Consider the following 14,262-nt stretch of genomic DNA (forward strand, 5'->3'; position numbering starts at 1 on the left):
GTTATCCCAAGATGTGCTGCTTCTAGATCACCCTACCCTCCCACATGGTCAGTCTTCTCTGCGCCCCAGTGCTAGGGGACATGGAACAGAGGCTTCATGGGTGCTGGCTGGCTGACTGCTTAAAGGGGTAATGCAGAAAGAGAATAAGGGGAAGGAAACAAAACCACTGATGGAGCGCTTCTGCGCTAGGAGCTCTGCATGTCAGCAATCCATCCGAGAACTCTACACAGTACGGTGTGATCTATACTTTATGCCTCTAAATCCAAATATCACAAAGGCTACTTAACTCCTCAGTATCACAGACTATAAATGGTAGAGTTCCCAGGTCAGCCCTGATTCACCACAGCATTCTGTAGTTTGAGAAGTAGAAGGATTTTAGCCTTGCCAAACCTTTTACCTACTCAATGATAACGTTGTTGGGGTCAAGGTCTTTCCCAGTCCCTTGGTTGACGACTTTCATGGAGAGGGAGACTTTTATTCTATCATTTTTCATCTGTAAAAGACCAAAGCAAAGTCACCAAAAGCTGAGGGTACACCGTTTAGACTGCTGATCTAAAATTATCTAACTAAGAATCGAAGCTTTCATCATCATAATGAACACTGAGCACCTCTAAAGGGTGAGACCCTGTACCAGAACACCGGGGGTACAAATGAGCATAATAAATAGACCTTGTGCCAGAATAACTGTAGGAAATGGTTTTTACCTTATTTTTGTCCCTCTGGGGAGGAAAGACAGAAATGGTTGCTCAGAAATTCAAGGCCTGTGGAGGTAGCCAGGCAGAAAGGGCAGAAAATAAATGCCCTTTTTCCAGGTAAGTTTAGCATAATGATTGGTTCAGAGATCCCTGAGCCTAGAATGAGTTTCTGAGATATTCCAGGCTGGACTAGATCCCCCTTTGGACTTGGTCTAGAGCATTCTCATTTATTTTACTTTTTAAAAATTTTTATTTATTTTCAGAGCATTAAAATTTTTTTAAATTTATTTTTAGAGCATTTTTAAACATGAAGGTGACTGTTAGCCACACTGGTCTTCTTTTGCTCCCTCCAACCCTTGCAGCCCTTCTGCATTTCAGGGTCTTTGCATCAGCTACTCTCCCTGGAACATGCTTATCCCAGCTTCTCACGTGACCAGTGCCTTTTCCTTTAGGTCTCAGCTCATGTATCAGTTCCTCAGGGAGCCTGTGCTGACCATTTCATCTAAATCTACCTCTGATGTAGCCTGAGCCCATTACAGCACTTATTATAACTTACAATTTTTTTTTCATTTTTCATTTTTTTTTAATATTTTTTAAAATTTATTTTTGAGAGTCAGAGAGACAGCATGAGCAGGGAAGGGGCAGAGAGAGAAAGAGACACAGAATCCGAAGACAGGCTCTAGGCTCTGAGCTAGCTGTCAGCACAGAGCCCGATGCGGGGCTCGAACCCATGAACTGTGAGATCATGACCTGAGCCAAAGTCGGACACTTAACTGACTGAGCCACCCAGGCGCCCCTACAATTATTTTTTTTTTTAATGCTTATTTATTTTAGAAGAAGAGAGAGAACACACACATGCAAGCAGTGGGGGGAGAGGGGGAACAGAACTAAGCCACCCAGGTACCCCTAATTTATGATTATTTTATACATATGCTTGCTTACTTTTATGTCTTTTCCAGGTATGTTCTGTATAGGCTCCGTAATAGCTGAGGTCACCTGTGTCTGGTTCGCTCTTCTATCCCTCAGACTAGTACATGTTAAGCACTTAAATATTACTGAACGGCATCCCTTTCACCCCTATCTCCCCGCCCCCCATGCCCTTCTCTGGGAGAAGGGCAGGCCTCAGTGTATGCTCACATTTCTCCTGAAGGCAGCCCACACCTGCAGCCTGCACACCCTTAAGGGAGTTGCTGTTAACAGGCTCCTTCAGACCTTTCTCCCTTCCCTCACATTGCATGGTGCCAGGTATTAGGGACAGTAATGGTGAACTCTGTGTCTTTCTTTGTTCTGGTCCAAACTGAAGTGTGCCTGGCAGTTCTTCATAAATCTCTGAGATTTATGATAAAGACCAGTTCCAGAAATTAAGTTTCCTTCTCTCTTTCCGGTTCTTTTTTTTTCTTTCTTCTTTCCACCTGACATTTGGATAGACTTCAGGGAGGAAAGTCAGAAATGCGTACTTATCGCATCACACTTACTATAATTTATACCACGCTCCTTCTGAGTTTACAGGACAGCCAGCCAGGTTTCCATTCAGGATGGAACACGGTGGCAGGACTCAAAAATAAGATCATGAGCCACAGTTAGTAACATATACACACTCACCATCCTAAAATACCAACACCATGCCCCTAGTTTGTCTTCATGCTTTCTCACCACACAAAAGTTGCACAGAACCTTACCTCTCGGCCAATAAGCTTCACCCACACTTTGTCCCCAACATCTACTATCTCAGAGGGCTTATCCACGCGACAGGATGACATGTGAGTTCGATGGACCAAACCTGGGCACAAGAAGAAATGAAATAAAGCACAGGGTATATCTGGTATTTATATTCTAAGTAACAAGGTAAGGAGAAGATGGGAATGAAGGATTCATTGCAAAATGTCTGTTAATTTAAAACTGTAAATTAAAACAATTTGGGATCATGTTTTGTGCCTAATCAACAAATATTCTGTAAAAATAACGCTCAGGGGCGCCTGAGTGGCTCAGTCGGATAAACGTCCAACATCAGCTCAGGTCATGATCTCAAGAGTTGTTGGTCAGTGCGAGTCTCACACTGGGCCATCTGCTGTCAGCACTGAGCCCACTTTGGACCCTCTGTCCTTTCTCTCTTTGCCCCTCCCCCACGCGCTCATGCATGCACGCGCTCTCTAAAATACACATTTTAAAATTAAATAAAATTAAGAAAAAAAATGCTCAATGTTATCAAACATGTGATACAATAACCACACTTAGAGTAGTAAAAACATAAGTTGATGAAAGTCTTTGAAAGCAAGGGCATCAAGATGTTTATACCTTTGACACACAAATACCATCATTAGAATTTTTCCAAAAGAAAAAAACCCAAAAGCAGAAACCTAGGGGTATAGAAAAATACCTGCAGTATTATTATCTATAAAAGTTTTTTAAAAACCTAAATGATTAGCTTGGTAAACCATAGTAAATCAATTAAATGGAAGAGTAAGCAGTCATTTAAATTACAATTACAGAAAATAATTATGAGAGACGTCAAGTGAAAAAAATAAAATCTAAACAAGGTCCTATTTTTAACCTGTTAAATTAGCAAAAATATTTAGAAAATAACAATACCCACTGGTGAGAGTATAGTAAGAAATATTGTTAGAGCTAGTATAAAATCTTAGATATCGTTTAGCAATCACTATCAAGAGTGGTAAAAATATTTAATAAAATTAGTTACAAGTTCGGGGCACCTAGATGGCTCAGTGGGTTAAGCATCCAACTTTGGCTTTGGGTCATGATCTCATGTTCATGAGTTCGAGCCCCGTGTCAGGCTCTCTGATGTCAGCGCAGAGCCTGCTTCAGATCCTCTGTTTCCCTCTCTCTCTGCCCCTCTCCCACTCACATGTGAGTGTACGTGTACTCTCTCTAACAAAAATAAACATTAAAAAAACTAAATAATAGGAAAGTCATTAAATATTTATAATAGATACCCTTTTCCTGTCTGTCCAAAGTCCTTTCCTGGGAGAACCACCTTCACTGCTTTCTTTCCTTTTTTTTTTTATTAGACAATTTCAGATTTTTAAAAGTTTTTATTTGTAATCTCTATACCCAGTATGGGTATAGAGCGTGCGAGAGCATGACCTGAGCTGAAACCAAGAGTCGGACACTTAACCAACCGACTGAGCCACCCAGTCGCCCCAACAGATGCTTAAAACGATTTTAAAAGTCAGAAAGAACAATCCAAAATGCTTTAACAATGGTTGTACTAGTGTACAGTGTTAATTTTTTTCTTTATTTTCAAGTGTTTCAATAAAGAAAACCATCTCTATTCTGAGGGAAATAAATACAACATACAATTATTTTGAATGAACATAAGCCAGGAACGTAAACCAGAGAAAAAACTGGTAAGTCAAGGAGTTACATCTAAAATAACTGCCCTTCCTTAAATTTGTTGGGGGAATTATTAGCCTATAGTCTCTCTCTCAAGCTGCCTCTCACAAGTGGGCACAACTGTTACTAAAAGCACCTGGCCTCTGCCTGGCGCTCCTATGGGAAGTCCCTGCTTGCTCTGAGCACTGTCACTGGGTCTCCCACACATGCATCAGCTCATTCTGGAGGTGGACAGCCTGTGAAGAAGTTTGGGGCTCCAAAACGGGTCATATACATCCCATACGTGTCATATACGTTATCGTGTTTTTAATTTTAGACACAACACGTAACCTCCTAATTGGGTAAAATTCGTGAAGCTGGGTTTTTCACCCCCATGACGGTGTAATGGGCAGAGCAGCCTGACTGGGAAGTCTGGAGGGAAATTCAGATGCTCTAAAGGAAAGACAGCAATATGGAATTTCTCCAAGTATTCATAGTGAGAAAGTGAAAACAACTTTTTTAATTATGTGGTAAATCTCAATGATAGAATAATGTCATTTAAATGTTTACAAAAGTATGTTAAAAGATGGAGAAATGTTTAAAGTTCACTAAGTGTAAAAAGCGACAAGATATATAGAGTATAATCTTAATCTCAATACGTCAAATTTTATGTACACGTGATTTATAAAGAAATATACCAAAATGTTAATCGCACCTATCTCCATGTGGTAGTAGTATCATATAATTCCTTTAAGTTTCCCCACTTGGGGCACCCTGGGGGATTTCGGCTCAGGTCATGGTCTCACAGACCATGAGTTCGAGCCCTGCATCGAGCTCTGTGCTGACAGCTGACAGTGACAGCGCAGAGCCTGCTTGTGATCCTCTCTTTCTCTGCCCCGCCCCCCCCCGCCGTCTCTCATAATAAATAAAATAAACTAACTAAACTTAAGGCACCTGGGTGGCTCAGTCAGTTAAGCATCTGACTTCGGCTCAAGTCAAGATTTCCTAGTTTGTGAGTTCTAGCCCCACATCAGGCTCTCTGCTGTCAGCACAAAACTCACTTCAGATCCTCTGTCCCCCTCTCTCTGCCCCTCCTCCACTTGCACTCTCTCTCAAAAATAAACATTAAAAAAATAAAGTTTTCCCCTTATTTTTCTATAGTTAGCATAATATTTTTATTTTTTTAAGTTTATTTATTTATTTTGAGACGGGGAGAGAGAGAATCCGAAGCAGGCTCTGCACTGTCAACGTGGAGCCTCATGTGGGACTTGAGCTCACAAACCGTGAGATCATGACCTGAGCTGAAGTCCGATGCTTAACCAACTGACCCACCCAGGCGCCCCAGCATGCAATATTTTTAATCATAAATATCTTAAAAGCAAAACGGAAAGCGATATATACACTATGATTGAAATAAAACTATGTCTCATATGGACACAAACCAAAAAGGAATATAAAAAAGCACCTGCTGAGGCATAGGGTTTTTATAGCTGAGACATTAGCGGCTTATTACCAAAAGACTTTAGCTTATGGGGTGAATTAAATAAGGGAAATGGTCTAGCTGTCAGTCTTGAATGCAAATGTCAGGTCTAGCTGTCAGTCTTGAATGCAAATGTCAGGCGGGCAGTTGGATATGTAAGTGTATCATAGCTCAGAGGTGATGTGTGAACTGAAGATACAAATATATGTAGGAGTCTGAAGCATACACATGTCCACGTACTACATTAGCCAGACTGTCAACTTAGTGATCAGTACAGGGATCGACACAATTCACCAATTTATTAACTTACAACAGAGGACATACTTTGTTTATTCCTAGTTCTTCTCTAATAGTTCAACTACCCACCACCGCTCTGGTATCAAATACCTAAAAAATCAGTTAAGTGATCAGAAATTGCTTCCGCACAGATTCAGAAAAGGAGATAAATGTTTTAAGATAGGTTTCCGATCCATAAAAGTTTAATGGACTATCACTTCCTCATAATAGAATCCTCTCTCTCTAGTTCCTAGCATCAGATTCATTTCCGCCCTAAATAAGGTAAGGCAAACACCGCCATCTTCAGATTCTCAGACTTCCCTTTACTGGGCTCCAGGCTGACAACCTCCACCTGCTCATATGCTCGCCCCCTACACAGAATGACAGCCAACTAGATTTGTCTCCTGAATTATAATTTCATTCCAATGCTTTTTCCCAGGAATCACACCCAAATTACCCTGTCAAAGTCTTGAATGCTCTCATCTCTTTAGTCACAGATTTATAGGCAATTGCCTGATATATTGCTATCTAAGGCTAATCCCATCGTCTATGTGGGGGATTTATCACTAGTTTAATTCTCAGAAGCCAATCTATATTCTTGGGAGGTATTTCAAGGCTAACCACATAAACCATCAATAGTTGGATTAAGTGGATATGGTAGAAGACACCAAATCATACATTTGAGGGCCCTCGCTCTGTGCTGAATACCTCATTAAATACAGTGTATTCACTCGTTAATTTAATCCTTAGATCCACCCTGTGACATAGGTTCACTTGAGAAAATACTGTAAAAGTTAAGTATATTGTCCAAGGTCACAAAGCTGATAAAGAAAGAACTGCAATTCAAATATGAGTCTGTGGGGCACCTGGGCAGCTTAGTGGGTTAAGCAGGCAACTCTCGATTGTGGCTCAGGTCATGATCTCACGGTCATGGGATTGAGCCCCGTGTCCCGGCTCCGTGATGAGCACAGAGCCTGATTAGGATTCTCCCTCTCTCTGCCCCTTTCCTGCGCTCACTCGCTCTCTCGCTCTCTCTCTCTCTCACACACACACACACACCACACACACACACACACACAGGCACGTGCACTCTTTCTCACCTCAAAATAAATAAATAAGCTTAAAAAAAAAAAAAAGAAATAGGACTCTGTCAGGTCTTCTACAACCTATTGATATTTCTCCATTTATTATCACTGATCTGTGTTATCTTTTCAATTAAAAGAAAAAAGAAAGGTGGTTTCATCTGCCAGTAGAAACACATCTAATTCTGTTTCAGCATATGCTCCGAAATGAGCAGAAACAACAAATACGCTTTGCTTGTCAGTCTGCATGGAAAGGAGCTGTTCAGAGCAGTCTGGGCCTGGATTTCTGACATGAAGCCGTAAATGCCCAAAGGGCGTATCAAGTCCATCATCACGTTCAGTAAACCCAATGTGACACTTAAACAGAATGAGTCCCATCTGAGTATCTGCTGGTAAAAGAAGAAAAAACAATTCTGACAACTTGGAAAGAACTAGCATCTCAATCACCATTAAAAAAAAAGGAGTTAGCCTATTATCGTTCCCTTGAAAATATTCTCCCAAATGCGTCGTTCAACCTGAATTTCTTTCACAACATCCACTGGCAATAAAGGAAAGAGGTGAAAAGTACAAACCATTAAAGAACAGCTGCAGCCACAATCTGTCAAAGTAAAAGGTCTCCTTGATCTCTGGGGGATATGAATTCCCTTTCTAGAATTTTCAAATAAGTTATCTGTAATCAATGGTTTATGATAATAAAGTAAGCCCACAAATTAAAGTGCTTTCAAACTCTTTATCTTGTTATGATTATGAATTCATTCAAATAGTTACTAAATATCCACAATAGTATAGGCAACAGTGGATTCAAGGACAAGACAGGATCCTGACAGATAAGAAACTCTAGAATATGCACATCATGCCCATTTCACAGATGAGAAAACTAAGGCTCAAGGTCAAGGCAACTTAAAGTCAAAAGCCAGTAAATGGTGACAATGGGACTAGAATTAATTTCTTCATATGATAAAATGTATTGAACACCCATTATTCCTCAGATGGATATCCCTCATGGCTCAGTGGATAACCACAACCTCACTTATATCAGTACACTACACTGTGTTTTGTTCATATCTCTAGACTATGAACAGCAGGGCCGTAGGGACTATGTTTTCCTGGGTGGCTCAGTTGGTTAAGAATCCGGCCCTTGATTTTGGCTCAGGTCATGATCTCACAGTTCAGGAGATTAAGCTCCGGGTCAGGCTCTGTGGTGACAGCACTGAGCCTGCTTAGGATTCTCTCTCCGTCCCTCCCTCCACCCTCAAAACTAAAAAAACATTAAAAAAAAAAAAAAAGGATACCATTGAATACTCTGATCCCCAAACCTCATGTGCTGGTGGGGCAAAGGAGAAGGGGGAAAAAGAGCTTCATAGAAAGCTGCGCTGACACTGAGAGCCGCTAGCCGTGTTGCTGTTTTGTTGTTTTTAATATTTAGCCCATTTCACTTTCTTTTTAAAATTTATTTATTTATTTTGACAGAGAGAGCGCACGCGCATGTGGGCATGAGCAAGGGGAGGGGGAAGGCCGTGGGTGGGGGAAGGCCGTGGGGGGAAGAATTCCAAGCAGGCTCTGCAGTCAGTGTGGAGCCCGATGTGGGGCTCGAACTCACGCACCGCTACATGATGACCTGAGCTGAAGCCAAACGCTTAACCAACTGAGCCACCCAGGTGCCCAGTTACGTTGCTGTTTTAAGTTTAAATTTACATTAATTAAAATAAATGAAGTCAGGGTGTCTAGGTGGCTCAGTCGGTTGGGGGTGTTGTGTCAGGGAAGACACAGAAGCTCCGAGTACGTCCCCCACCTGCACCTTGGCCAAGGGTATATAGGCCAACTGTATAAGAAACAGTGCTTCCCTGAGTCCTGAGAGCTGTTCTAGCAAATTATCAACCTTGAGGAGGGGGTTGTGGGAACCCTTGCTTCACAAGCCACCAACTGCAAGTACAGGTGGCGACTGGCATCTGAAGTAGGGGCAGTCCTGTGAGTCAGAGCCTCTTTACCTTGTGGGATCTGACACCAACTCCAGGCAGATAGTGTCAGAATTGAAGACACCTGCAGTTGAAATCCAGAGAATTGGCTGGTATCAGAAAACACATCGAAATGGATATAGAACATTTCCATCATCATAGATCTTTTTATCAGGCAAGACTGTGAGCCAGGGGACAATCTAGTTTAGATCTGAATATTAGGAAGGGATCTTCAACTCAGTAGTGATAAAAATTCTGAGGACAGAAGGCTGAGAAAAACAACTCCCTTTCTGAATCAAAACATTAAAATCTGGAGACCAGCATTATCTTATAGCTCAGTCCTTTTGGTGTGGAACTTAACGATCTTCCCCCTTTGAGAGCAGAGAAGCTAAATAAAATACAACTGCTCGAGTGACGCAGCAAAGCCACTGAAAAGCTCGGGATGAGAGAATTCCCGCCTAATTGCTCAGCTCCCTGTGCTCTCCCTCTGAGGCTGGTCTCCACCGCTGTCAGACTGACAGACCCACTCGTAGGCAGGCAGCTGCAGTGAGAGGCATCCCCTGACAAGGCATGGACACAAGTGAGTTGAAGCCTGACTGCTGGGGGGCATCAGGCCTTTTGTCTCCACACAGTCCCCAAAGGGCCACATGACTGCTCAAGTAGGGATGAGGCCTACAGCAAGGGTGGGCACAATAACAAGATCTGTCCTCAGACCAAAAGAGGTGCGTGCCTATAAGGACGGAGAGGAGTCCCTTTCGTTAAACCCCAGACAGCAGAAAATGAGGACCTTTATTATCCTTTGCTGACCGCTAGTCTGGGAACAGTCGGCGGAGCCCTTTCTAATTCCAAGATGCCGTTTGTGGCACAGCAGTCTCCAAGGCTACCTGCACGGCTCTAGTATCCAAAGATCAGCTGTTGGACTTATTATTTTTTTTAATTTTTATTTATTTACTTTTAATTTTTAAAAAATGTTTTATTTATTTCTGAGAGAGAGAGAGGGGCAGCGTGAGCAGGGGAGGGTCAGAGAGAGAAAGAGACACAGAATCCAAAGCAGGCTCCCGGCTCTGAGCTAGCTGTCAGCACAGAGCCCGACGTGGGGCTCGAACCCATTAACTGTGAGGTCATGACCTGAGCTGAAGTTGGACACTTAACCAACCAAGCCACCCAGGCGGCCCTGGGCTTTTTTTTTTTTTTTTTAAGAAAAATTCTGGTTTAAGAAATTGCAAAAAGTAGCGGCACCTGGATGGCTCAGTCAGTTTAGTGTATGACTTCGGCTTAGGTCATGATCTCACAGTTTGTGGGTTCGAGCCCCACGTTGGGCTCAGTGCCGACAGCTCAGAGCCTGGAGCCTACTTTGGATTCTGTGTGTCCCTCTCTCTCTGCACCTCCCCCACTCATGCTCTGTCTCTCTCTCTCTCTGTCTGAAAAATAAATAAACTTTAAAAAAAGAAATTGCACAAAGTAGAAGTCCCTCTTTGGTGTTCACGTCTCCCCCAGAAGACCAAACCCTCCAGAGATGATTGCTGTCAACAGTTTCTGGAGTCCGCTCGCTTCCAGGCTTCCTTCTAAACCTACGCAGTAGTTCAAAATCAGCATGTGGACCCAAGCTGTAGAATCTCGGGGGCGCAGGGCTTGCTATGGAAACTGCCTCGTGAGCAGGGGAGGGGCAGGGAGAGAGAGAGAGAGAGAGAGAGAGACAGAGAGAGACAGAGAGAGAGAGAGAGACGATCCCAAGCAGGCTCCACGTGGTCAGCACAGAGCCCGAGAGGGAGCTCAGTCTCAGGAACTATGAGATCATGACCTGAGGTGAAATCAAGAGTCGACGCTTAACTAACTGAGTCACCCAGGAGGCCCGTAAGTTAGTTTTAAATCAATCTGGAGAGTACGTATCTTTTAAGATTAAGTATATTTTAAGATTAATTGCTATTCTTTCTCCTGTGAATTCTTTCCATATTCTTGGCCCCTGTTCTTACTCCCCCCTTTATTATTAGTCTTTTGCCACGTGTCCTACAAATTTTTTCCCAACTTAACTTTGCTTACAATTATTGAAAGTTTACTTTTATATAGTCAAATATCATTCTCTTTTTTAAAAAAAAGTTCCTACTTTTCTTTTTTAATGTTTATTTTTGAGAGAGAGGGTGTGCACGTGAGTGAGAGAGGGGCGGGGCAGGAGGGGCGGGGGACAGAGGAACCGAAGTGAGGTCAGTGCTGACAGCAGAGAGCCTGATGCAGGGCCTAAACCCACAAACTGCGAGACCATGACCTGAGCCAAAATCGGATGCTCAATCAACTGAGCCACCCATGTGCCCTCTCAAATATTATTCTATATTTTATTCTAATACTACCCTTACAATTACATTTTTTACATTAAAATCTTCGATAAATCCTTATATTATAGCAGGAGGAATCAGCAAGGTGAGTTAACTAGCCCCGTGATGTGGTAGAAAGCCCACTGGGCTAGGAGTCAGGGGGTGTGGGTCCTAGGCCCAGCTGTGCTGTCACCTAGCCAAATCACTCTGGGCAGGCCGCCAGTCTGTGGAACTTGCCTTTTTTATTTAACCAATTAAGAAACAAATAAGATTATAGATGTGAAAAGGAGACTCAAAAAATGTTCAACAAATGCCTATCACTTTAAAAAGAAAATATAAAACATGATACATATAATATAAATTTGTATTGGTGACGATACTCTTTCCATTGTGTGTACTATGTATTAAAAACTCACGGGGAGCCTGGGTGGCTCAGTAGGTTAAGTGTCCAACTTTGGCTCAGGTCATGATCTCACGGTTCGTGGGTTCGAGCCCCGCGTCAGGCTCTGTGCTGACAGCTAGCTTAGAGCCTGGAGCCTGCTTCAGATTCTGTATCTCCCTCTCTCTCTGACCCTCCCCTGCTCATGCTGTCTCTCCCTCCTTCTCAGAAATAAATAAATAAACATTAAAAAAAAAAAAAAAAACAACTCACAATGTCAGCCTCAGAGAGTAAGTAGCTTGCCTTACTCCAAATCCTAAGACCAAAGAGTCAAGTGACTTGCCTAGGGTCACAGGAGAAATTTAGGCAAGAGCTGGTTCCGGAAGGGAACCCAAGTAGCTATAATCAGCCCCCCAACATGTCAGAGAGCAGCATTCTTCTGAGTGACGACCTAGAAAACATGGGCTGTCGTCATTTGTCTATATTCCTATCTCTACACTGAAGACAAAAACAAAACTAGGGTTTGAGAAGTAAGAGTCTGTAACCAGGATGTGGCGGGGGTGACAGAAGGGAGGGGAAAGGGAGGGCTGGGTCTCAAGTTATAAACTCCCACCTTGCTTCCGACAGCCTGGGATTTTGATAAAGGCTCCATAGTCTGTCACCATAGCAACCTGTGAAGACAAAAGAAAAAACACAACGAAAAAAAGGATCAATGTCACACAAATGAGACTCTCTCTTCCGTGGCGTTTAACCCAGTCTCCCTGAAAGTCTACTTGGTCCTGACGGCTGCAAAGCTGCCTAAAAGTCATGTCCTGTCAAGTACTCTTTCTGTTCTTCATGAAACGCAGGCTGGCAGGTATGTGCGGACACGTGAAGAACACCGGGGAGATAGGAGTGCTGGCAGATGGCCTGGCACCTTCTAGGGACACCCAGATCCCACACCTACTGAAACCCCCAAAGGAGGCATCTGGAGAGAAGGAGTAGACGGCAAAAAATCTAGTCACACTTTCTATTAGCTGGGACTGAGGCCTCCAATCCTAATACTTTAATAATTTGGGATGGATTGCATAGGACATCCTTTTTTCCTAAACTTCGAAGTCAAACCAGACTATACAGCCTGCTCTATTTCACTCTAAGCCAGTCTTGATTTTATCAAGACAACTACAGAAGGAGCCAATACACAGACATCCAGCAGAACCTAAAAAGATATAATCAGAGGGAAAAAGAGCTGTCCCCAAGTCTTTCGTGGAGGTGACCTCAGATGGAGAAGTCAGAGGCTCAAGGGGTCTGTGTAACAGGTGACAATAAATAATGAAAAGCCCAGAACCCCTTGCCAGATAAATCATTAATTATCCCATGCTCTCTCTCTACCTCCCATCCATCCTCCAGCCCACCCTCCAACCCGTGGACCGGGATTCAAACTGTCGCCACATTCCATATTTATCATTAAGTTAATTCATGATTATTTATCAAGTATTCAATACCATCATATAAACTTTATTTATTGGATGACTTTAACAAGTTGTTCCGCCTTGGGCCCTAACTCCTCCCAGCTTCACTGTAACGAAGAGAAGGGGAGCGAACAGGAGAAGCGCGCAGCCCTGCTGGTCACTAAGCTACACCGAATGCGCCATGAAAAGTGCCGTGCAAGGCGCCTCACACGATCCTATGATGTTGGTGCTCTGACCCTTCTCATTGGAGAGATGACAGAACTAACGCCCAGCGTTCAAAGCTAGGAGATAGCAGAGGTGGGATTTGAACCCAACAAGTCTTAACTACATTAGGGCTACTCACAGGTTCCTTTTAACTACACGGTTCTAACACAGAAGCAATGTGACTTTGACATTGTATCTGCTCAGGGAATGATCTTCTGGAACTGTATGCGGTAGGTTCCCACGCTCCAGATAAGGTGTTGGAAGAGAACAGGCTCCGGAGCCAAAGACTGGCTTCTACTCCCAGCTCTGCCATTTCTCACCCATGGGATCTTGAATGTGACTTGCCTTTTGGGGCCTAAGTTCCCAAGTGTATTCACTTTCCTGCTGTAGATAACAAATGAGGACATAAAGTGCCTCGCGGCTGTATCTGATACCTAAAGTACATTCAATAAATTGTAGCTTTTTAATAATTTATAGTTCAAGACACTGACGCGCTAGTGGAAACAAAATATAAGGCACAGAACCTAAATCCCTTGACGCCTAGTCCAGTGCCTCTAACTCCACCAAATATCATTACTCACTTCAATGTTAGGATGGAAAAGGACTTCCATTTGACTCATTTTTTAAAAATTTTATTTGGGAGAGAGCAGGGAATGGGGCAGAGGGAGGAGGAGAGGGAGGAAAGGAGACGAAGAGGGAGGGAGGCAGGGAGGGAGAGTAGAGAGGGAGAGAGAGAGAGACTGACTATCTCTCAAGCAGGCTCCATGCTCAGTGCAGAACTCCACATGGGGCTCAATCCCACGACTCCAGGATCATGACCTGAGCCGAAACTGAGCTGAACGTGCACCCAAATGAACCACCCAGGTGCCCCCATTCACCTCATTTTGTAAGTGGACACTTGAACTAACTCTCCCAGATACAGCATTAATGGGTTAAGAACCAAATGTTCTAAAGTCCTCTTCTATACTGATGAATACACTGCACTGGGGTAGGAACCGGACAGTCCCAAAGCAGCAGTACAACCAGGAAAACACTAGGACTTGAAATCAAGGTAAAGTGGAACTGAAGGAGGGACCTTAGACATTAGCTGGTACAATCCTA

At 43.1% G+C, this 14,262-nt stretch overlaps 1 protein-coding gene across 2 annotated transcripts in view; it reads right to left on the reverse strand.

Moving 5' to 3' along the window:
• The window catches only part of ZCCHC17 (zinc finger CCHC-type containing 17), a 52,744-nt gene that overhangs the window by 23,744 nt on the left and 14,738 nt on the right, over window positions 1-14,262 (reverse strand). For both annotated transcript variants that reach the window (XM_039231221.1, XM_039231231.1), the window contains exons 3-5: window positions 12,120-12,177; window positions 2,375-2,475; window positions 402-493 (exon numbers count right to left, since the gene is read on the reverse strand). In XM_039231221.1, the coding sequence (XP_039087152.1) occupies window positions 402-493; window positions 2,375-2,475; window positions 12,120-12,177 (251 nt within the window). The remainder of the gene's footprint in view (window positions 1-401; window positions 494-2,374; window positions 2,476-12,119; window positions 12,178-14,262) is intronic.

This window comes from Hyaena hyaena, unplaced genomic scaffold (assembly GCF_003009895.1).
Source record: "Hyaena hyaena isolate Hyena2069 unplaced genomic scaffold, ASM300989v1 scaffold_3, whole genome shotgun sequence".
NCBI classification, from domain to species: domain Eukaryota; kingdom Metazoa; phylum Chordata; class Mammalia; order Carnivora; family Hyaenidae; genus Hyaena; species Hyaena hyaena.